We start from the raw sequence: 24,312 nt of genomic DNA on the forward strand, positions 1-24,312 counted from the left end.
TCATCCTGTGACACCAATATTCTACCTGCTTTGATTACATTGGCTCTGAATAATCACAAGAGCTCAGTGTTGCAGGAGACCTCCCAATTTTGGCCTGATGCAAATCGGGACAAGTAGTGCACACACACAAAAATGTTACATTAGTTGTGCTGATCACACAACCAAGCGTCATGCCACATATCCCTGGCAGCATGTCTAATGCTTCAGAAGTCTTGGGCCATTTAAAGGAACCCTCTCATCACCCTAAAAGAACCTTGAGTTGTCATGCGGAATGGATGGTGGTGTAGGCCTTTCATATTTGCACCAACATTTGAGGGATATGGTCATAGCAAGTTTCCTACTCCAGTGTATACCAGCACCGTGCTTTATATTAGTTTACATTATGAAATTAAAGCTGAATTTATCACTTTTTCAGTATAAAGCATAGGAAAAAGGAGGCAAATAAAATAAATGTATTCTTACTGAAGAAACCAATTTTAAAATCACATTGTTTTATTGCCAGAACCCTTCCTCTAGAAAGAATTACCAATATTTTCAATTACATTGTTTTAGTGCCAGAACCCTTCCTCCAGAAAGAATTCCCTGAAAAAGTTTTTTTACATGTTTTCCCAGAAGTGCATATCAATAAGCAAACATAAAAATATAATATCAATTGTACAAAACAAGCACCAGTGTGCTTAAGAAGCTAAATAAAAAAATAAAATAAAAAATACAATAAAATGTAGTACAACTCTTCTAACATTGTTTGTAAAAATAATAAAAAGTCTATCTATTGTACAAATCAAAAGGTTAGTGTATAATGATGATAATATAATAATAATAATAATAATAATAATAAATACATTGTAGACATTTTCTTCTGTGTTATTACATGGCATATTTAAAAAAATAAAAGACATAAAATGTAATTTTGGTATGAAAATGTTGTTAGGGGAAAAAGCTCTGTGCATGCGAGGCGGTCGGCCTGTGAACACATCAGTGGGGGGTGACGGGATCCAGAGGAAAAATGATGATGGAAGGCAGTCCCAAAATCTTTTTGCTTTTTGCTCAGCCTGTACAGAGGTACAGCATACAATATCTAATAGATGCATCAAGCCACATTATGAAAAAAAAATCAACATTTTTGTGTAAGTTAAAATGTCTGTTAATAGTTTTATTAATTCATTTATATTAATTTTTGTTTTGTCTTTTAGCTGGAAAATGGAAAGTATCAGTTTTCACTAGTGAAATGCCTTCTGCTGGGACCACGTCTCAAGTGTACATCATATTTTATGGACATATCAGAGCATCAGTGCCTGTCTTTCTGCATAGTAATGAAGACGATGTATTCCAGAGTGGCCATGAAGATACTTTTCAAGTATGTAAATGTAAACATTTAGGGTGAATAAGGAAACATACAATGGATGGTGGTTAGTTCTTTCATAACCAAATGGTAATGGTAACAATACAATTGTCTTCATGATCACCAGAGGTGCCTGGTATGGGATAGACTGCTACAGACAATGGAGGTAATTCTGAGTTGATCGCAGCAGGAACTTTGTTAGCAGTTGGGCAAAACCATGTGCACTGCAGGGGAGGCAGATATAACATGTGCAGAGAGAGTTAGATTTGGGTGGGTTATTTTGTTTCTGTGCAGGGTAAATACTGGCTGCTTTATTTTTACACTGCAATTTAGATTGCAGATTGAACACACCACACCCAAATCTAACTCTCTCTGCAAATGTTATATTCCCCCCCCCCTGCAGTGCTCATGGTTTTGACCAACTGCTAACTAAGTTCCTGCTGCGATCAACTCAGAATTAGGCCCAATATGCAGTAAATCTTTGTCTTTATCGTTAAGAGCAATACTTTGGTGCAGTTATCCACATGGTAATGCTGTCCATATATTTAATTAACTTGTGACATGGGTGCGGCTAGGGTAGTTATTATTAAGAAGACACAGCAAATATGTTCATCCATCTCTCCATACAAGCCTCTTATTCTATACATCCTTATGCAGAGTTGATGACAATTATGCTCCAATTTGCATCCATTAAAAAAAAAAAACTGCAAATGTGACCAAGCAGTAACTGTATTAATATGCGTTCTGGTTGGAAATGAAAGCATGTGTGCTTGGTTTAGTCTAGGCAAATGTCACAGTCACTTATATCCCCCAAGACAGTGGTTCCCAAACTTTTTTGAGCGACCTAGAGTATCAGAATTGTTTTCTCTGTACCCCTAGGCCAAAAGTTTCTTAATGAGAAATTCAGAATAAAAAATATAAAATTGTATTTATATGTCACAATTAGGTTTAGGTATGTGGTGAAGGACATGGGCCCTCATTCCGAGTTGTTCGCTCGCAAGCTGCTTTTAGCAGCATTGCACAGGCTAAGCCGCCGCCTACTGGGAGTGAATCTTAGCTTAGCAAAATTGCGAACGAAAGATTCTCATAATTGCGCATAGAAATTTCTTAGCAGTTTCTGAGTAGCTCGGGACTTACTCTGCCACTGCGATCAGTTCAGTCAGTTTCGTTCCTGGTTTGACATCACAAACACACCCAGCGTTCGCCCAGACACTCCCCCGTTTCTCCTGCCACTCCTGCGTTTTTCCCAGAAACTGCAGCGTTTTTTCACACACTCCCATAAAACGGCCAGTTTCCGCCCAGAAACACCCACTTCCTGTCAATCATGTTACGATCACCAGAACGAAGAAAAAACCTCGTAATGCCTTGAGTAAAATACCAAACTTCTTAGCAAATTTACTTGGCGCAGTCGCAGTGCGGACATTGCGCATGCGCAATTAGCGGAAAATCGCTGCGATGCGAAGAAAATTACCGAGTGAACAACTCGGAATGAGGGCCATGATTCGCTTCTGTTTGTCAACATATTTTATTATTGCAAGTCACAAGCTAAAAACACAGAATTTTAATATGTCTTTGTTCCTACAGTATTATTAACCTCAATAACCTTAATTTCCACTCATTTACAGTCAATTTTGACCACCTCACGATATTGTTTTCATCCAATGTCGGATCTTGTGGGTTTTGGATTCATTATAAGGGAGCCGCAGCCGGGACTTGGCGCAATTTCACTCCCTTTCTGCCAGGATGTCTGCAATAAAGTTGAAACATATTTAATCAATGCAAAAATGAGTTGTGTATATTGGTCAAAAACATACATATTTGTTTATATGGTACATACCTTGTGTAAAGCTGGCTGAAACAACTTGAGGCACTCCACCCTTTGTTGGCAAACTACTCCAATGGGTGGTTACCCTCTCCAAGACAAGCATAACTTTCAGGAACTGATCCTACACTGAGGCTGAAAATAATCTGTACAGATGGTTACAGCTTCTAAAAATATATATTGAACAATATATATATTTTCATTGTTTGTACTGTGGTCAAAATTGCCTGGAAATGACTGGAAATTAATGTTATTGGGGTTAATAATACCCTAGGAACAGAAAAAAAGGCCAAATCATGTGATTTAGCTGTTTTTGTAAATTAAAAGAAAATCTGAAACCAAAATCAGCAAAAATGGTCTGACACAGATCTTTATCAATAACTAGATCAGGGGCACAAGGGAGGTAAAGTATGTATGTAGTGGAAGCAAGGATTGATTTGTAATTTCATTTAATTTGTTTGATTTTTAAAATTGAAATTAATCATAAGGGGCATTGGTGACACTCTTTATTGCATAGACAACAATATTTATTGGTTATTATTGCACTCATTTGACTTTGAACTTTTCTTTGCTTTTACATGCCCTGACTTAAGCCGTCTATGCCCTTGGGCATCGTCCTTAGTAGATGATGTTGACGGACTTGTATCATCATGACTGGTGGCAGCACCTGCAGCACTAGTATGTGCTTCCTGTTCTCCTCTCAATTGTTCATATCTATAAACAAACACAAACCAAGTGGGGTACAGCACACCACAATTTGTACAAAAAATGTACCACCTACAGTGTCACAATACGAGTCAAAGATAATAATCTAACAGTACGGTTTACTTTCACAAACAGTGTCACACAATACATGTATGGGTACAAAATAAGATATATTATTGTGGTACCACATTCACCCACAGTGTCACACAATACGTGTATGAGTATGAAAATATATTTCTGTGGTATCACCTTCACCCACAGTAGACGACAGACAGAGAACCCCTGTACTGATACACCAGCCCCCGTGGCAGCCACCAGCCCCACGCCGCACAAACCAACACTGAGACAAACACGTCTGTTCAGTACACTCTCCACAGCCGGTGTGAAAATGGAGAAGATCACGCGACATTTTTATAGAATCCAAAACCCAGTGAGAATCCGACAGTGGGATGATGATGTTGTGCCTTGTTTTGAGTCTGGTGGGAAACCCAGAGCCGGACTCGGATCCCAGCCCGGAACGGGAAGTTCAGGTGAGTCCGGTTCTCAGAGAACCGGACCTGGTCATCTCTACTCTATACCTTCCAAAGCAGTCTTCTAAAGATGGAAAGACTTTGCTTGATGTGCATTGGTCGGTATTGCCACAAAAAATGTTGATACAAATATTTAGTTAGCACAATTTTATTACACTAGAGTAAAATGTAATTAAAAATTATTTAAATGTAAAGAAATTATGTGCTAATTCCATGGCATCATAATGTTCCTCAGTCACCTTTCAGGTGTATTCCTGTTTGCTGGTTTTACCTTTAAATAAGATGAAATGCTTTAAGGACTGGGAGTAAAACAGCTCAAGGATAAACATGCTTCATGGAAGTTTGTCTCATTTTTCTTAGACCTGTCACACTAATGATTAAGCTGCTGATGAAACACTGCATAGATATTATATACAGATATTCAGGTGCCATTTTTCTTATAGATGGAAAATATTCTAAATTATTGCAGATATTATTTCCCTATACATTTTTCTGCTGAGCACTTATTATTGTAGGGAAACAAAAAAATATATGTGTCAGCATGTGGATGGAATTGATCCCCTTAGTTGGGAATAAATGTAGATCCCTTTTACTGCAAAGTCATTGTTTTTTCTATTCTCATATCAATGGCATATTCATTAGTATCAATGTAAACACAAAAATATCAATCAGGAGACAGCGCTGAGTTTTGTTTGTTTTACTAATTAAAAAAGGATTTTAGATAGCCATAGTTCAATATAGTCAGACTGTGTTTGGGTTTTAAACCCCCACGCATGATAATGTACTCACAAGAAATATTGGGAATAGAGAACATACGTTTAATATTCCAAAATAGCTTAGTTGTATCCCGATTCTCAGACACTTTCTTCTAAAGAACTTTCTAGCTTTTCCACAATTAATCCAGCGATATACAAGAGTATACGTTCCCCACTCAACACAGCCTTAATGATATCTCCATACTCAAATGTTCTACTCCAAAGACTCCCCCACAGATAATCCTTCATGTACATGTAATACCCGGGCAGTGCCAGATACGTCAGTGATTTCAAGCATTGGACGCCAGGCCATCTCATCACAAACAGCAAGCAGTTTATTTAAAGTTCAGACAGGGTCATCACAGTAATAACATTTAATCCATTGTTCTTCTCCCTCCAGCACAAACTTTGTTTCGATTATATCAGATTACAGCAGTTCAGCATTTCCTTCCATTCACTTCAATGGCAATAACAGCATAAACAATGATGGGACAGCATTACATTACACACCTGCACAGTCTCTGGAAATCAGTAGTGCGGCCGCCGCAAACTGAGATTATTTTCGGGGCATTCTACCCCTATTCGCTGGGGGATCTCTACAGTCTATCTAAGTGGGATCTCTTCTGGACTCGTTGCTGGGGGCCTTTCACGCCTCACGTGGTTTCCTACCACTCATCCAGACTGTCCTCTAGTGAGACTCACACCTCCCGTCCTGCTGCTACTCTCACACTGCGAATCTGCAATCTCTTGCCTATCCCAGAAGCATCCACAGATGGACAAAATGTGCTTTTTAAAATGTGCCAATAATGCGTGATCCTCCACCCCTTTTTTTTTTTAGAGATGAGCGGGTTCGGTTCTCATAGAACCAAACCCCCATGAACATCACGTTCTGAGCCAGAATCCAAATCCTGTTCAGGACTTCCCGCCAGACTCAGAAACCAAAATGAGGCAAAACGTCATCATCCCGCTGTTGGATTCTTGTGGGTTTTGGATTCCATATACGGAGCTGCGCGTCGCCGCCATTTTTACTCTGGACTTGGAGAGTGAGGGAGACAGACTCTGTCCCTCTCTGTGGGTGGTGGCGTTGGGTGGGGTCAGTGTCTGCTCTGTAGGGGTGCTGTTCCTGTCACTGTGTTGTACCTGTGCTGTCCTGGCGGTCCTGGCTGTTACTGGTGTTTCATGTGCTGTTAGGGGTGCTGCAGCTGTACCTGGGTGTTGCTGTCCTGGCTGTCACTCTGTTGTACAGGGGGCAGGGGCACTGTCCTTCTGTATGCTGTGAAAATACAGGGGTGCTTGCTGTAAAAATTGTTGGGTGCAGTGAATATAAATGTACACTGGCCCTGTCTTGTATGCTGTAAAAATACAAGGGTGCTCCTGTTAAAATAAAAGTACACTGGTCCTGCATGCTGTAAAAATACAGGGGTGCTGCTGTTAAAATAAAATTACATTGGTCCAGTATGCCGTAAAAATACAGGGGTGCTGCTGTTGAAATAAAAGTACACTGGCCCTGTATGCTGTAAAAATACAAGGGTGCTGTTGGTAAAATTAACGTACACTGGTCCTGTATGCTGTAAAAATACAGGGGTGCTGCTGATAAAATAAAGGGGCACTGTTCTGTGTGCTGCAATAATAAAGGGATGCTGTCCTGTGTAATGGAGAACAAAAATTTGGAGGAAAAAATAGTGGAAGATCAGGAACCATTTCCAGTTCCTAGTACTAGTGCTGAAGCTGCTCCTGCCACCAGTCATGACTTTGACAATGAAATTCCATCAATGTCGTCTGCTAAGGCCGATGCCCAATGTCATAGAGGGCATGTAAAATCCAAGAAGCAAAAATTAATAATCAGAAAAAAAAAATGATCTGATGAGAAACGTAAAATTGGCAATATGCCATTCACAACACGAAGTGGCAAGGAAAGGCTAAGGCCTTAGCCCATGTTCATGACTGGTGGTTCAGCTTCTCATGAGGATGGAATCCCTCATCCCTCTTGAAAAATGAAACAAATTAAGCTTGTTAAAGCACAGTAAAAAACAACTGTGCGTTCAGCGATATCTGAAATCCCCAAGGAGAGTACAAGTGTGTCCGCAGTTGTGATGTCTAGGCCTAACCTTCCCAAGACTGTATGGAAAGAGGAGGCTCCTACCACAATTTGCATGCCCCCTGCAAGTGCTGGGAGGAGCACCGCCAGTCCAGTTGCTGATACTGAGATTGAGGATGTCACTGTAGAAGTACACCAGGATGAGGAGGATATTGGTGTAGCTGACGCTGAGGAGGAAGTTGACAATGAGGATTCTGATGGTGATGTGGTTTGTTTGAATAAGACACCAGTGGAGACAGTTGTTGTCCATGGGATGAAAAAGCCTATTGTCATGCCTGGGCAAAATACCAAAAAAGCCACCTCTTCGGTGTGGAATTATTTCTCCACAAATCCGGACAACAGGTGTCAAGCTGTGTGTTGCCTTTGTCAATCCATAATAAGTAGGGGTAAGGACGTTAACCACCTAGGAACATCCTCCCTTATATGTTACCTGCAGCACATTCATCAGAAGTCATTGTCAAGTTCGGTAACTTTGGGTAAGCAGTCCACTGACACCTAAATCCCTTCTTCCTGTACCCAAGCTCCTGCAAGCCACACCACCAACTCCTGCAATGTCAGTTTTCTACTCAGTCAGGAACGTAAGTACATGCAGTCAAAGAAATCACCATTTGAGTCCACAGGTGCTCATAAGAAAGAAAATAAAACATACATAGTATATTTCATCTCAAACATATCCATAAAATTTAATAAAATCTGTAAAATCTCTCGTACCAAAAGGATAGGTCTACCGTGTTTAAAACTAGACAACCACGCTTTTTATTGGAGCTGGAATGTGACCAGTTAGAATTCCTTCTTATCTGAATCTCCTCATCAGTATGGTACAACCGGAAAGAGAGAAATAGACCTCCAATAGTGCAACACCATTTTATTACAATCCATTTAAAACACACTTAGGGGATATGGATGGTCTCTCACCAGTAGAAGTGGTCTACCACATAAGTAGACAAAACAGCATGGGTAAAGATGGTAACAACAGGCGTCCCTGGAACCCGCCGTCCAACACCAATGGTGAAGTCCCAAACGTCTCCCCAAAAGAAATCCTCCTGCCAACGCGTTTCGACACGTCTTGTGTCTTTGTCAAGGCATAATGAGGATTGCAAGCTTACAAACATTTATACCCCTCCCAATCAAGCATTGAACCCATCCTATTTCCAGACATGGATCAGCTATGAGCTAAAGTTCCTATCCCATATAATGACACTATCCCTTCCCTGAGTCCACTCCATTATTTTTGTGAGATCGAAAACTCCCGCTCCGGACTCAGCGTGTCGCGTCCAGAAGTTATCCTCGTCGCTCGGATGTGGTCATCGTGTGGCGCCAATATGTCATTACCGGAAGTTGTTATCCCATTAATCGGAAGTCTTCATCCGCCTACTACACCCGGATATATTGGGCGCACGGCTTCATTCAGCCTCCCGGAAGTGCACCATCCTTCTTATAATGTTATTCCTCTATAGCGGGACAGTTGAATATGTTCATTATCCAACATTGCACTGGCGGCCAAATCTAAGTGCTTTTTTATGGAAAAACCCAAAACGGATCCCCACATTTGATAGAGCAAATCCTCAAAAAAAAGGGGAAACACATAGAAAGTTAAAAATAACATAATTAAAAGCGATACCACATTCTACACAGACTCTATGTGTAAAAAATAATTTCAAATGGATTCCATGTGAGAAATTATCTAAAACAGTAGATATTTAAAAAACACTGTAAAATATTTATTTTAAAAACCATTTCAACTCAAAATCCTTGTTCGGTCCCTTGGGAACAAGGGTCTTGCAGTTGAAAATCATAGTCATAGTCCGTGCCAGTTTGGATGCCAAATCATTCCCTCTGACATCTCCAGAAATATGTTTCAAGCCATAGAAATTCCTTATTTGGGATACATCACATTTATGGACTTCTTTAAAATGTGAGGAGAGGGCATGTGTCTCCATGCCCTTCGTGATGTTCCTTAAATGTTCCCCCAACCTTACTTTCAGGGGTCTACTCGTACGTCCTATGTACAATTTACCGCATGTACATTCAATGCAGTAAACTACATTGGACGTATGGCATGTAATAAATTCTGATATTTTTGTCTTTCTACCATTAATCTCCACCTCTGTAATCTTCATACCGAAGATGTTTTTTTACTTTTTTACAACCCATACATGCCCCATATCTAAAAAAAAAACAGTGGTTAGAATTCTGGAATTCTTAGGTGATGTAGGGCATAAACTTCATACTAGTTTTGCCTTAAGATTCGGGGCTCGTCTGAAAATACAGATTGGATTTTCCGGTAGGTATCCTCCTATTACTGGGTCTTTTTTCAAGACTTGCCAGTGTTACTTAAAAATCCATTGTACTTTATTGTGTTGTGACGAAAAATTAGTGGTGAATGCCCATTTAAATTTCTTATCCTTCTTATTCACATTTTTGTCCCCAGGTTTATCTAGAATGGCTGCCCTATCTAAATCAGAGGCTTCCTGAAGTGCGTGTTTAGTTTTTTTCTCTGTCATAACCACACTTATTGAAACGTTGTTCCATTTCCTCAGCCTGTTCACGAAAGACCTTCTTGTCAGAACAGTTCTTTCTTAGTCTCCTGAACTGTCCCGATGGAATAGATTCTAACCATCGATCATGATGGCAACTGTCTCTAATAATAAAAGATCTGGAATCCGTAGGTAGTATTGCAGGACATGTCACTGGCATGACTGATGAGTCCTCTCCTAACCGGTATTCCTCCGGAGGAACCTTGAGTGGTATGCCTACTGCTGCTGCCGCTGCTGCTGTTGTTGCTGCTGGGAGTCGATCGTCATCCCAGAGAGAAAGTCGGAAGACCACTTATACTACTTCAACTAAGCAATTGACTGTCCAACAGTCCTTTGTGAGGAAGATGAAATATGACAGCAGTCACCCTGTTGCAAAGCGGATTACTGAGGCCATAACAACTATGCCGGTGTTAGATGTGCGTCCGATAACCGCCATTATTGCAGCGGGATTTAGACAGTTGAGGGACGTACTGTGTCCCTAGTACCAAATCTCGTCTAGATTCCACTTCACTAGGCAAGCGATTCCCGGACTGTACAGGGGCATTAAGAAAAGTGTCCTTAGTGTCCTGAAAAATGCAATTTTACCCACTGTCCACTTTTGTACCCACTGTCCATTTGTACATGTGGACAAGTGGAGCAGGGCAAAATAAGGACTACATGAGTGACAGCCCACTAGATATATTGCCTTCCGCAGCAACAACAGCAGCGGCACCAGCAGCAGCATTTCACAAACTCCAACTCATTCCTAGGCAGGCTACGCTGTGTATCACCAGTTTTTGTAAGAGGCACACCGCTGACAACCTCTTATGGAAACTGAGGGATATCATTGCACAATGCCTTACACCACTCAGACTCTCATGGGGATTTGTGATATCAAACAACACCACCAATATTGTTTGTGCATTACAGCTGGGCAAGTTCCAGCACGTCCCATGTTTTGCACATACAATTAATTTGGTGGTGCAATTTTTTTTTTTAAATGACAGGGGTGTGCAGGAGATGCTGTCGGCGCCCTGCATCACCTGAAGCAAGAGGTGGTAACGAGGTGGAATTCAAAACTCTATATGCTTCAGAGGATGGAGGAGCAGCACAAGGCCATTCAAGCCTATACATTCACCTATGATATAGGCGAAGTAGGGGGAATGCACCTGACTCAAGCGCAGTGGAGAATGATTTCTGTGTTGTGCAAGGTTCTCCAACCCTTCGAACTTGCCACATGTGAAGTCAGTTCAGACACTGCCAGCTTGAGTCAGGTCATTCCCCTCATCAGTCTTTTGCAGAAGCAGTTGGAAAAATTGAAGGAGGAGCTAAGACGGAGCGATTCTGCTAAGTATGTGGGACTTGTGGATGGAGCCCTTCATTTGCTTTGCCAGGATTCAAGGGTGGTCAATCTGTTGAAATCAGTGCACTACATTTTGGCAACCGTGCTCGATCCTAGGTTTAAAACTTGTATCTCTCTTTCTGGCGGACACAAGTCTGCAGAGGTGCAAAGACCTGCTGGTGAGAAAATTATCAACTCAAGCGGAACGTGACCCATCAACAGCTCCTCCTTCATTTTCTCTTGCAACTGGGGCTGTGAGGAAAAGAATAAAATTTCCTAGCCACCCGTTGGCAGTAATGCAGGGCAGTCAGGAGCAAGTGTTGACATCTGGTCTGGACTGAAGGAGCTGCCAACTATTACTGACATGTCAACTGTCACTGCTTATGATGCTGTCATCAGTGAAAGAATGGTGGAGGTTTATATTGGTGACAGCATCCAAGTAGTCATGTCAGACAGTCCGTATGTATACTGGCAAGAAAAAAAGGCAATTTGGAGGCTCTTGCACAAACTGGCTTTATTTTAACTAAGTTGCCTTCCCCCACTCCAGTGTGTACTCCGAAAAAGTGTTTAGTGCAGCCGGTAACCTTGTCAGTGATTGGCGTAGGAGGTTACTGCCACAAAATGTGGAGAAGATGATGTTCATCAAAATGAATTATAAATTCCTCCGGGAAGACCTTTACCAGCAATTGCCTCCAGAAAGTACACAGGGACCTGTGATGGTGGATTCCAGTGGGGATGAATTAATACTCTGTGAGGATGAGGATGTACACACTGAAAGAGGTGATGAGTCAGAGAATGAAGATGAGGACGACATCTTGCCTCTGTAGAGGTGGGATTAATTGCTTTTTTTGTGGAGGCCCAAACAAACCAGTCATTTCTGCCACAGTCATGTGGCAGACCCTGTCACTGAAATGATTGGTTTGTTAAAGTGTGCATGTCCTGTTTATACAACATAAGGGTGGGTGGGATGGCCCAAGGACAATTCCATCTTGCACCTCTTTTTTTTCTTTGCATTATGTGCTCTTTGGGGCCTAGTTGTTAAAACTGCCATCCGGTCTGCTACTGCAGTGCCACTCCTAGATGGGCCACGTGTTTGTGCCACCCACTTGTGTCACTTAGCTTAGTCATCCAGTGACCTTGGTTGCACCTTTTGGCCTAAAAACAATATTGTGAGGTGTTCAGAATAAACTGGAAATGAGTGGAAATTAATGTTATTGAGGTTAATAATACCATAGGATCGAAAATACCCCCAAATGTTGTGATTTTATCTGTTTTTATTTTTTTCAAAAAACATCCAGATCCAAAACCAAAACCCAAAAGGGTGGTTTTGGCAAAACCAATCCAGATCCAAAACATGAATGGAGATCCAGATACACAACCAAAACACAAAACCCGAAAAGTGTCCGCCGCACATCTGTACTTTTTTATGTTACAAAGTTGTTCACTCTGCCTGATTTTAAATGGTCTGCTTGTTCTGCCCACATATTGTTTCATGCAGCTACATTGAAGTAAAGAAACATTTTTACTATTACACGTTAAAAAAAACCTTTATTGCACGTTTTTTTTGTTTTATTAGAAATAAATGTATTAATTTTAAAACTCGCTTTGTTCATACAATTTCTACAACTGATACATAAATTACACTTATAAAAACCTTTAGATGTGATTCTACTAGGGTTTTATACTTTAGGGGGGGATAGCACCTCGTACTAGATGATTTCTAAGTTTTGGCACTATCCCAGTTTCATATCTACAATGGGTGCAGTGTACATGGGCTACTGGCTCCAGAGGGGGCCCACACTGCACCCATTTCTTCTATACTTACCTTTCCATCGTCCATCAGTGACCGTGTTTGAGCCCCCTCCTCTCCATAGCCAGCACTGCCGCTGCTGTCCCACTGAGCACTAGAGACTCTAGCACAGTGCCAGAATCTACAGCACATGTGCTGGACTCTGGCAAAAAAAAGGCACGGCAGGCATTTTTCCGGAGCCCTGTGTGGCTCAGTGCTCAGTGCGCTAACAGTAGCGCTGCCGGCTATGGGAGAAGAGGGAGCCCACACATGGAGACCGCACACGGGTCCCCTCTTCTCTAGATACGCCTCTGCACTCTCCTATAAATTATTTTGAGTTTTTTAGGTAACACTCTGTTTGAGGATGGTATCATGTGACAATAAGCCCCAATGTCTCCTCACAATCTTTTCCACCTCTTTGTGGTTGGATCTGTATCCTGTTATGAATGCACATGCATAGTCTGTCTCTTTCTTGTTGTCTTTCTGTTTAAGCCTTAGAAAAGTTTTCCTTTTTTACTTTATTTAGACTCACTTGTAATTTCTGGATCAAAACCTTTACTCTCAAATGCTTTAACCATTGCCCCTGCTTGTTGTTCAGAAATGTATTGTTCACTACAATTTCTTTTTATTCTCTGGAATTGACTCCCAGGTATTCACTTCAGCCAATGCTTATGGTGATTGCTTGTGATCTCTATATATGAATTTATGTCAGTTTGTTTTATATAATTCTTTGTTTCTATCTTCCTTTCTTTTATATATATATAGCTAGATGTAAAAGAAAAATATTCTGATGGTAATAAGATATGTTATTAAATGGGGTTCTATATTTTTTATATTAATATTAAATGCACTTGTATTCAACAAAAAGAGAACAGGGATACAAAGGGGTATAGAGATAAAATACCAACCAATCAATTCCTAGCTGACATTTTTCAAACGCAGCCTGTAGATTTTTGTGAGGCCAATTTACAAATGTAGCCATGCTCATCTTACTGCGATGCGGCATGTTGTATCCTGGCATGCTGCATGGTGTGCCAGGCTGCGACTGTTCGCAACCAGTGATCGCTTCATTACTTCTTTTGCATCACAGCAAGATAAACATGGCAATATCTGTACTTATGTGGTCACTGGCCCCTCTATTGTGCACCCTTGCCCTCCAGATATGTGATCTGTCTGTGTTTTGTGGTCTGGAGGATATTACTTGGCACCTGGATCTGGAGATATTTTGGTTCTGTTCGCTGATGTGGTAGGACCCAGCAGTGCCATTCGGCAGGATAGTGGACCTGGATCTTCTAGGATTTTGTTCAGACCTGCCACAGTGGCAGAATTCAGTGGCAGCCATGGAAGTAGCAGAAAATATTTTACCACTGTTCCAAGTGCGCAATAGTACAAGGATTCAGTAGGCCATTTCAAATTTGGAGTCGCAAGCAGGTTTGCTGCATCGCCAATCAAAATAGCCAGTGAGCCAATCACGTCAAGCCATGTCATAAACCCATACCCTGGCATTGGAATATTGTAGGGAAGGCCAGGCTGACCGGAGGCAGCAGTGGCTAAAGCAAAAGAGCTAATGACAGCCAGTGCTCCCCTGGTGAAGTCTGTAGCAATATGCAGATGCTGTAGAGGGCATAAAAGGGGCATCATCAGGCGGCCAATAGGCCCTAGCCACAGTGGGTGCCAGGCCCTGTAGTAGTTGCAAATATGCAGCCCCATGAGTTTGGCAGGCACTAGACCTGAAACATCCAGAGGGCATTAGGCCCTGTAGTGTTAGGGTTACACGATAGGGAAAATAAGTCAGTATAGTATTACAGTGTGGGTTGGCTGTTGTCTTGTGTTTATTTGCAGGTGCCGAGATCAGGACAATTTGTCCAGTAAAGGGACACGAGTTTATTTGGTGTGTTTTGTGTGTGACCCCCCCCCCCCCCCCCAAGTGTTTTTGAGTTGTACCCTGGTATGTTTAATGGAGGTATAGCTAGTCTGCGGCCAAAAGTGTCAATGATGACCATCCACTGATCCCAGTGGAGGTCATCCAGGTTTAGCACATGCTTTCCAAGTTGCTCTCTAGGTTCGACCTGTGTACCAGGACTATCGATTGTAGCAACATTGGTGGCCTGCAGGTGAGAGCGAGTGGCGTGGGGTAAGGCCTTTTTGGTCCTCTACAGCCACACTCCTCCACAAAATTACAGTTAGGGGTTGATTGATTGGTACTTTATCTCTCTCCACTTTACGTCTCACAAAGTTTTGAAAAGTCAAGCTAAGTAGAAATATCGAAACAGAAGATTATATAATCAATTGTGTGCACTCAAGCTGATACGAAAATATATATGATATTTTGGTATTTTCTAAGGGTTATTGGAGAGCTGCAGCCGAAGTAACAGTAAGTGTAAAATACTATTTAGCTGACCTAAGAGATTATTCAGAAAATCTCTCTGTCGATTAGCAGTATTACATAGACACAGTCTCCATAAAAAAAAATAAAAGCGTTACAATGAAACAGTTACCTTATTTCTGAACTTTGCCAAACGTTAGCTGCAACACTGAAAATTAAATGCAGATAGTTTAAATATATGTATACAAAAAGTGTGTATCATCTGTCTGTGGCCCTCATTCCGAGTTGATCGCACCAAGCAACTTTTTGCTGCTGGTGCGATCAACTAATCTCCGCCTATGGGCAGAGGCGTCACCAGGTGTGGGTACACCCGGTGCGCACTCTGCATTACAACACCCCCACCCCCCTCTTCCCACACTCACCCCGCCGGAGCCGCGGGCGGCCGAGAAGGGGTGTGGCCTAATTTAAAGGGGCGTGGCCTCACGGGTCTCCTCTTCTTCACTCCGGGGGCTGTATCCAGCTTCCTCGGAAATGCTGGCTGCCCCCGGAGACTAGGCGGCGTGCAGTGGCGGCTCCTTTTCTGTGACAGGAGCCGAGTGCTGCAGAGGATTATCACACTGCAGCACTCGGCTCCTGTCACTGCAGAAGAGCCAGCACTTGGTGTCACCCCTTCCGTGGGTGACACCTGGGTGCGGGCCGCACCCCCCGCACCCACCTTCTGACGCCACTGCCTATGGGGGAGTGTATTTTAGCATAGCAAGGCTGCGATCACTTGTGCAGCCCTGCTATGCTAAAAAAGTTTCTCACAAATCAAGACCAGTCCTGGACATACTTACCCTGTGCGACGGACCAAGCGGTGATGGACACGGCTTTGACGTCAGACCTGCGCCCTCCGTTCACCTGGACACGCCTGCTTTTTTCTTACCACTCCCCGAAAACGGCCTCCAACGGTCAGTTGACGCCCCGAAACACCTTCCTGCAGTCAATCTTCTTGCGGTCGCCGATGCGACCACTTTCTCCGCTGTCAGTGTCGTTTTGCCAGGCAATGACGTGTGTGCGCTATGCGCACGCCGTGCATGCGCTTTCCAGACCCGATTGCACCGCTGCGAGGAGGGGCAGCGTGCGATCGGGTCGGAATGAGGGCCTGTGTCCAAGGACAGTAATAACAGTGATATAGGACAATTATAATCACACTCAGACACAGCTGTCAATAGCACTATAAAACTCATTATGCAAATATCAACCCCTGCCAGGAGCGTAGCCAGGACTTTGTGGGCCCCATAGCAACATTTTGCTGGGGCCCCTGTCCCATTGTTCCTTTGAGAGACACCTCTCCCCAGCAGTTCTTAATTTTATGCCCCATAATACTGTCTTCGTTCACATTATGTCACCAGCACACATTATGCAACACAGTACCCCAATTCACATTATTACATACAGTGTCCCCACTTCATATTGAGCCTGATTCACATGCAGTTGCAAAGCAGCTATTGTACGCAAGTCGATCTATGTTTTCTTAGTGCGCATGCATCCATACCTCCCAACTTTGGAAATACTTAAAGAGGGACACGCGCTCCCGAAAAGGGGTGTGACTTAATGAAAAGGGGCGTGGCTTCGCGGAGGGTCCGCGATCGCGAGCCACGCCCCGTTTCGTCACTGAGGGGGCATGCCCAGCGCTCTGTGAGCCGCTGGCATGCCCCCTCTCCATCTGACTCTAGTGAATAGATGCTGTGCGCATGGTCACAGCGTCTATTCACCGCTGCTCTGCTAAGCAGGACATCGATGACAGGAGTCTTCCGACTTCCCCCCCCCCCCCCCCACCGCGGGACACTGCGGCCTGTGGGTGGGACAGCGGGACAGTCCCAAAAATAACGGGACTGTCCCGCGAAAATCGGGACAATTTGGAGGTATGCATTCATCTGAGCCGCAGTGCACACGCAGTGAGTGAATCGCGAGTGCGATTGCAGCAAGGAATTAGTCACAAAAGTGACGGGAAGGGGGGTGGTAACGGGGAGTGGTCAGGTAAATACAGGTGTGTCATTGCCGTTCAGACAAACTTTTCCGGGTATGCATAAATTAGCAGTTGCGAATCGATCTTATTTGCTACTGGAAATTCCTCTGCGTCCCAGGAGAGTAGCTCAGCCTGCGTATCTAAAGAGGCACTCAGATTCTGCTACATGACCCGATTTGCAACAATGGTACCAATGTACTGTATCAGCAATTATACGCTGTCGGATGGAAATGAAGTCCACTGCTGGGCGTCCCTATGTTCAGGTTAGCCTCTGCACATATTAGCATATTATCGCCCAATGGTGAAAATAGTATATACAGGTTGAGTATCCCATATCCAAATATTCCGAAATACGGAATATTCCGAAATACGGACTTTTTTGAGTGAGAGTAAGATAGTGAAACCTTTGTTTTTTGATGGCTCAATGTACACAAACTTTGTTTAATACACAAAGTTATTAAAAATATTGTTTTAAATGACCTTCAGGCTGTGTGTATAAGGTGTATATGAAACAAATGAATTGTGTGAATGTAGACACACTTTGTTTAATGCACAAAGTTATAAAAAATATTGGCAAAAATTACCTTCAGGCTGTGTGTATAAGGTGTACATGTAACATAAATGCATTCTGTGCTTAGATTTAGGTCCCATCACCATGATATCTCATTATGGTATGCAATTATTCCAAAATACGGAAAAATCCCATATCCAAAATATCTCTGGTCCCAAGCATTTTGGATAAGGGAGACTCAACCTGTAACATGTAACTTTGACAGGGAAGGTGGAGCCCTCTCAGCTCTGTGCCCCATAGCAACTGCACCTATGGTAGCTACGCTCGTGACCCCTGCTATTTAAACATGAAACAGACATCTCTGTTCTCTATACTGTTGACATATAAGTGTGTAATATAGAGGAAAAATTAGAGGAGCTGATCCTGGCCACTCGCTCTGACCCACCACTGTGTGCAATGCAGTAAACAACTATCTGTAGAGCATTGGTCGGGAGGAGACCAGGAAGAACAAAAAGTCGCTTCTGCTTTCCTTTTGTTGTTAACTGGGGTGATCTCTGTTGCATAGCAGTGCAGAGCATCACCACCAGACTGGATGAGAGAACAGCAAAGAGGAGGTAGAGAATGTGCCCGTGTGTGAGGTTTGTGTGTGTGGTCAGCAGTTGTTCACAGCTGCTGCAGATACAGGTTCCTGTAGGCACCAATTAGAGCTTGATTGTGCGCTTTTCGTCACACTGCGAGGGCTTGTTCACCGGTCAGACTTTATTGAGATGATATGTTATTTATATGATGTGAATGATTTATATGATTTAAGTGAGTTAGATGGTGGAAATGATATAGAGGATTGAATGACTAATACAGATAGGAATGATACTAATTCGAATGCTACAGTGAACTTGGATTCACAGAATTGGCTGGATATTAAAATTCTTCTCCTTACTGAACTTTCTGAATCATTGCGCATCTCTCTTCCTTGTGCCTACCAAAGTAGAGAGAAATTTAGGCTTGATCACTGCATTGCTGGCAGTAGGAGGAAAGAGATCTAATATTGAGATCAAAGATAGAAACATTGGGGTTAATTCTGAGTTGATCGCAGCAGGATTTTTGTTAGCAGTTGGGCAAAACCATGGCCCTCATTCCGAGTTGTTCGCTCGTTGCCGAGTTTCGCTATATTGCGATTAGTCGCTTACTGCGCATGCGCAAGGGTCGCAGAGCGCATGCGCTTAGTTATTTTACTCAAAAGTTAGGTATTTTACTCACGGCATAACGAGGATTTTTCATCGTTCTGGTGATCGGAGTGTGATTGACAGGAAGTGGGTGTTTCTGGGCGGAAACTGGCCGTTTTATGGAAGTGTGCGAAAAAACTCTGGCGTTTCTGGGAAAAACGCGGGAGTGTCTGAAGAAACGGGGGAGTGTCTGGGCGAACGCTGGGTGTGTTTGTGACGTCAAACCAGGAACGAAACTGACTGAACTGATCGCAATGGCTGAGTAAGTCTCGAGCTACTCAGAAACTGCTAAGAAATTTCTATTCGCAAATCTGCTAATCTTTCGTTCGCAATTCTGCTAAGCTAAGATTCACTCCCAGAGGGCGGCGGCCTAGCGTGTGCAATGCTGCTAAAAGCAGCTAGCGAGCGAACAACTCGGAATGAGGGCCCATGTGCACTGCAGGGGGGCAGATATAACATGTGCAGAGAGAGTTAGATTTGGGTGTGGTGTGTTCAATCTGCAATCTAAATTGCAGTGTAAAAATAAAGCAGCCAGTATTACCCTGCACAGAAACAAAATAACCCACCCAAATCTAACTCTCTCTGCAAATGTTGTATCTGCCCCTCCTGCAGTGCACATGGTTTTGCCCAACTGCTAAAAAATTTCCTGCTGCGATCAACTTGGAATTACCCCCATTGGCTCTCATTCCGAGTTGATCGCTAGCTGCTTTAGTTTGCAGAGTGGCGATTAGTTGATAAAGCGGCACTTCTGCGCATGCGTACGGGCCGCAGTACACATGCGCGAAGTACTTTCACACAAAACTGTGCAGTTTTACACAAGGTCGAGCGACGCTTTTCAGACGCTCGAGTGTTCGTAGTGTGATTGACAGGAAGTGGGTGTTTCTGGGCGGCAACTCAGCGTTTTCAGGGAGTGTGCTGAAAAACGCAGGCGTGCCTGATAAAAACGCAGGAGTGGCTGAGGAAACGTTGGAGTGGCTGGCCGAACGCAGGGCATGTTTGTGACGTCAAACCAGGAACTAAACATTCTGCAGTCATCGCAAGGTAGGAGTAAGTATCGAGCCACTCTGAAACTGCATGAAATTTTTTAGTAGCAGAACTGCTAACCTTTCGTTCGCACTTCTGCTAAGCTAAGATACACTCCCAGAGGGTGGTGGCCTAGCGTGTGCACTGCTGCTAAAAGCAGCTAGCGAGCGATCAACTCGGAATGAGGGCCATAGAAACATAGAACTGAACCACTTGGCCCATCTAGTCTGCCCCTTTTTTTATCCTTTAGGTAATCTCAACCCTTTTTGAAACTTAATTCTTTGTACGGATATTCATATGCCTATCCCAAGCATGTTTAAATTGCTCTACAGTCTTAGCCTCTACCACCTCTGATGGGAGGCTATTCCACTTATCCACTACCCTTTCTGTGAAGTAATTTTTCCTTAAGTTTACCCTGAACCTGCCTCCCTCCAGTTTCAGTGTATGTCCTTGAGTTCTAATACTTCTCTTCCTTTGAAGAATGTTTCCCTCCTGAACTTTGTGAAAACCTTTGGTATATTTGAAAGTTTCTATCATGTCCCCCCTTTCCCTTCTCTCCTCCAAACAATACATGTTAAGATCTTTTAGCCTTTCCGGGTAAGTTTTGTGATGTAGGCCATGCACCATTTTAGTTGTATATGAATTGTCAAGGAAACCAATATGACTGGACAATTATAATAAATAATTACAATTTTCTATAATTCAGCTTCTATAGCAAAAAGATCTAAAATAAATATAACAAAAAATGTAAAATAGGAACGTTAGTCTATGAAGTCTGTGTAACAGTTATACACGTGTCTTCAATAGAAATTATTCTTGTTTTCCCTCAGGTTAACATAGGAGATGTTGGTGAGGTTTATAAAATCCGTATTGGACACACTAACTCTGGAGAATCCCCTGGCTGGCACTTAGAAGAGGTACTCAGTCTCTATTTTCATTTCATTCTGCACATACACTGCTTAGTTTTTCTTGTTTGTTGAAAGCTTTCTGTAGGAAACTTAAACTTGTTCAATGTTCATACTCTTCAGCTTGAAGGAAAATCCATAAATGGCTGCTGCCCATAGGCCAGCGTCATACAGGACTGGAAAACTAGCTAGAAATCAATGTTGGTGTTAACAGGCAATCAATTTAATGCAAATATGATTTGCTGTCTCACTAAGTTTAATTTTGAGAGTTTGTCAGTTGCGGGTGATATTTTGACCTAAAGGATACAGTAGGTGGTCTGGTCATATTTGTTTATTGTAAAGTGGTAAAAGGCTATTCATGAAGCAGTGAAAAGAGTGGAGAAGTGAGTCTGTGGAGAAGTTGCCCACGGCAACCAATCAGCTGCTCCGTACAATTGTATAGTATACAAATAATAAATGTTACTTCAATGCTGATTGGTTGCCATGAGCAACTTCTCCACTGGCTCACTTCTCCACCCTTTTCACTGCTTCATGAATAGTCCCCTTAATACATTTGGGCCTATATGTTCTTAAAGAAACAACAGGTCTACTTCAGCTCTCAATGGATGGTGATTTAAATTTTCATATTAGATTCCACTTTAGACACTATCATTAGGGTTAGGTATGGTGTTGACTCATGGTTTGGCGATGGGGGTCAGCCGCACTTATGGAGATGTTATGCTTATGTATGTTAATGTTAATAACCAAATTGGGGGTTTATTCTGGGTTAGGGAAACTTTGTACTTCCCAAAACGCGACTGTTAAACATTGAATTCTGATCACAAGTGAATCTGGTCATACCATCTTTTGAACTGTATGACTGTTTTTTTGTTGTAGTCATCAAAACCCTATATTCATGGCATTACATAAACATTTTTTACCAAGACTTTTATTCCCTTACAGCTACACAATGGCAGTTTTTATTTTAAAGAGCACACCAATGGCGCAATGCCGACCGCATAGTGCAAGGGGGAAACGCTTAGTACATAAAAACATACTGTACATGTTATGATGTAAGATATATGTGCTGGCTTGTTCCTTTTGAGATTGGCAGCTCTGTGTGTATCAGACACCAAGCAGCACCCAGGACTATGTGGTCCCCGTCACTGGTGCACGTATTGATTTCACATTTAAAATCATGTGGAGCCAGGGACAGAAGATATGGGGCCAAATGTAATAGAGTGAGAGTTTCAAAAAGTGAGAGATTTGGTAAGGTTTTGCAGTTTTTTTATAAAGTGGCAATCATTTACACAGCAAAATCAACCTGGTTTTGCAGTGTAAATGATTGCCACTTAAAAAAAACCCTGAAAAACCTTACCAAATCTCTCACTTTCTGAAACTCTCACTCTATTACATTTGGCACAGGGACTTCTTACATTTGTCATTATTTGATATTGTAGAATAAATTAATTATAAGTATAAAGCTGTGAAGAATGTTGTATGCATATTACCTTTGCTTTCTGTAGGTGCAGCTGTTAAACATTTTTTCAAATGAGCAATTCTGCATGAAAGTAAACCGCTGGCTTTCACAAGACAAAGACGATGGAGAAATCTGCATGGAGTTACCTCTGATGAGACATGGTCATACCAAGCTGCCAGGTGAGGCCAGTATACAGCACATTAGAGAAGCTTTGAACTTTGTGATGCTCACATGTAAATATAACATCTATATGGGCCTTTAAATGTTCCCCATCAAGGTACAACCACTTTCACTTCACCAACAGGACAACAGTACGGCAATAGTAGAAACATATAACATTTTTCGGTAATGACAGAGCTAGAAAACTAATAAAATCTACAGTAACATTTTAAGGTTAGCCCTAGAGTTTCTTGGTTGTGACTACATGCTCTTACCTTACAGGAGCTGTCACCTACCCTTCTTCCTGTCTGCTCCACACTGTTCTGTACTACTTGCTCAGAAAGAAAGGAACATTAGAGCATTGTCCCCCTCTCAGCTCAATATCATTTTGCAGCTATTACAGGGGTTGTCAACTTTCAGCCTAGGGGGCAAACACATGTAGGGGTGGATTGGGATGGAAAACCAGCCCAGGAAAATCATGGAAGTAGCCATAATGGGGGTAGAGTCTGTTGAGGGTGTGGGGGTCTGTCTGCGGGGGCAGGATCCCACCTCATAGGGCAGATTCTGAGTTGGACGCAGTTGTGGCCTTCTTTGAGTCTTTTGCTGCAGTTGCATCTGCTAATGCTGCTACAGTGCCATTCCCTGGTGTACATCTGTGCATCCGAATATGCCAGGATTGAGATGTCCACTGTCAGTACCTACAGACGCTACAATCATGCTTTGTGCATCTTTAGATGCTACCATCAGTCGCACCATTGAACTTTCACCAGCCCTATGCTTGCTGCAGATCATCCAACTGAGTATGGCCTTCAATGTGAGCAATTCAGTTTCTCTATACACAACAACTTTCAGCAAAACACCCATATTGTGTCTGATTAGCCAACCACCTGTAACCACCTAGGAAAGCCCAACACATTGGTTATGCAGTTTTTGGAGTGTTCGGCTGAATTTGTACTGCAACTCTGTATGAACACCATCAAGATGCATGTGTGGTGCGCAGATGAAAAACATAAAAGAGGAAAAAAATAAAACATATTGGCCCCCACAGAAAAAAAACACATTGGCCCATACAGAAAACAATAAAGCACATTGACCCCCACAGGAAAACAAAACAAAACATTGGCCTCGATAGTAAAAAAAAAAAGAAAATACAATGGCCCCCGGACAGGAAAAAAACACACTTTGGCCCCTGACAGGAAAATATAAAACACACTGCCCCCTTGTACAGTTCTGACCTTACTGCCACAACCACGCCATTGGGCAGGTGATTGTGTCTCAAAAGTTACGCAAATGCAAATCTACAATATATGGTTGGTCACAGGTATATGATTATGTAATGTAAACTAATATTTGTGTAAGTTTAAATGTAAAACCCTAGGCCACAACAGGTATTGGATGTCTGTCAAAGTAGAGCAGCATTATACCTAACAGTTACTGAAGATTATTTATTTTATTACCAGTTATTTATATAGCGCATACATATTCAGCAGCGCTTTACAGAGAATATTTTCCCATTCACATCAGTCCCTGCACCAGTGGAGCTTACAATCTATATTCCCTACCACATGTACACGCACACACATTCATGCTAGGGTAAATTTTTGTTGGGAGCCAATTAACCTATCAGTAAAAATTTTTGGATTGTGGGGGGAAACTGGAACAGCCAGAGGAAACCCACACAAGCTTAGGGAGAATATACAAACTCCACACAGTTAGGGCCATGGTGTGAATCGAACCCATGACCTCCGTGCTGTGAGGAAGTAATGCTAACCATGACACTATGTTGTCCAAATATT

The 24,312-nt window shown here is 42.5% G+C and overlaps 1 protein-coding gene across 1 annotated transcript in view; it reads left to right on the forward strand.

Annotated features, from left to right (window-relative positions):
* RP1 (RP1 axonemal microtubule associated) overlaps positions 1-24,312 on the forward strand; it is a 1,008,071-nt gene that overhangs the window by 173,337 nt on the left and 810,422 nt on the right. The window contains exons 4-6 of the mRNA XM_063923729.1: positions 1,194-1,357; positions 20,824-20,910; positions 22,404-22,536. Coding sequence (XP_063779799.1) covers positions 1,194-1,357; positions 20,824-20,910; positions 22,404-22,536 — 384 coding nt within the window. The remainder of the gene's footprint in view (positions 1-1,193; positions 1,358-20,823; positions 20,911-22,403; positions 22,537-24,312) is intronic.

The sequence above is a fragment of the Pseudophryne corroboree genome, chromosome 5, assembly GCF_028390025.1.
Source record: "Pseudophryne corroboree isolate aPseCor3 chromosome 5, aPseCor3.hap2, whole genome shotgun sequence".
NCBI classification, from domain to species: Eukaryota; Metazoa; Chordata; class Amphibia; order Anura; family Myobatrachidae; genus Pseudophryne; species Pseudophryne corroboree.